At 41.3% G+C, this 1,224-nt stretch overlaps 1 protein-coding gene across 1 annotated transcript; it reads left to right on the top strand.

The window, feature by feature from the left end:
• Positions 1-1,224, top strand: LOC106511946 (uncharacterized; the record flags this gene model as incomplete). Its single annotated transcript, XM_014000659.1, is given in 1 exon segment — positions 1-1,224. A coding segment is annotated over 1 exon segment (1,224 nt), but the record flags the coding sequence as incomplete, so codon positions are not given.

Here is a 1,224-nt window from a genome sequence, read left to right as displayed (position 1 = left end):
GTAGGGAGGACTACACAGCAGTGACTGGTTCTTCATCCTTCCCCCTTGACTTCTGTAGTCATCGATGGCTAGAAAATGTAGATGTTGCTGAGCGCGCTCTACAAATTTTACCTTGTCTTAAGATGTACATCAATGCTGCAAAAACAAAAACTGTAACAGAACCATGCACTAAGTCTTTCATTGCTGCTCAAAAAATTGTTGAAGATGAACTTATCCCAGCAAAGCTGAACTTCTTTATAATGGTGGCAAGAGAAATTACCCCGTTTCTGAAGTTGTACCAGACTGATAAACCCATGCTGCCATTTATGAGCAAAGATCTCACAAACATGCTCAGAAGTCTAATGGAAAAGTTTATCAAGCCTGGTGTCATGAAGGATGCAACAACCGCAGTAAAGCTTCTGCAAGTTGACTTTGCTGACACAGAGAACCACATGGATCTCACCAAACTCAAAGTAGGATTTATCTCTCAGCGTGCCCTGGAGGACCACATGAAGAAGAACCCAAATGCTGACAGACTGAGGTTGGAGTTCAGACAAATCTGCAAGCTGTTTTTATTGAAAATGGTGGCTAAGCTTTTAGAAAAGTCTCATCTCAAATATCCTCTTTTGAGAAGCATGTCTTTTCTGGATCCAAGAGTGCTTCTTGAAAGCAAAGAGATGAGCACCCGAAAACTCATTACTGTTCTGCGTCTGCTTGTGGAAGCTGGCAGAATTCAAGAGAAATGCTGTGATGAAACTCTAAGAGAGTTTGGCAACTTCTTTGACTTCAATCTGATGTCAGCATCCCACTCTTTCAGAAGTTACCACCCAGAAAATGATCGTTTGGATGAATTGTACAATGGATGTTTATCCAACAAAGTAGAGTATCACAATCTGTGGGAAGTAGTAAATCTTGTCCTGATCCTGTCACATGGTCAAGCCTCTGTTGAGAGAGGTTTTTCTATCAACAAGGAGGTAATGGTACAAAATCTCAAAGAACATTCATTGATTGCACAGCGTGTTATACATGACCATGTGCAAAGTATTGGAGGGCTACTTAACATAGCCTACACAAAGGAGCTACTCCTTTCTGCAGCTGCTGGTAGGCAGAAGTATCACATGTACCTTGATGACCAAAAACGCCTGAAGCAGGATGAGCAAAAAGCACAAAAAAGGAAAGAACTAACAGATGAGATATCTGAAGTTAAAGCCAAAAAGAAGAGAATGGAGGAGGACATAAGTGTGC

This window comes from Austrofundulus limnaeus, unplaced genomic scaffold, assembly GCF_001266775.1.
Source record: "Austrofundulus limnaeus strain Quisiro unplaced genomic scaffold, Austrofundulus_limnaeus-1.0 Scaffold3653, whole genome shotgun sequence".
Classification (NCBI taxonomy): domain Eukaryota; kingdom Metazoa; phylum Chordata; class Actinopteri; order Cyprinodontiformes; family Rivulidae; genus Austrofundulus; species Austrofundulus limnaeus.
Note: the sequence above shows the minus strand (reverse complement) of the source record. Positions and strands in the feature narration are given on the sequence as shown.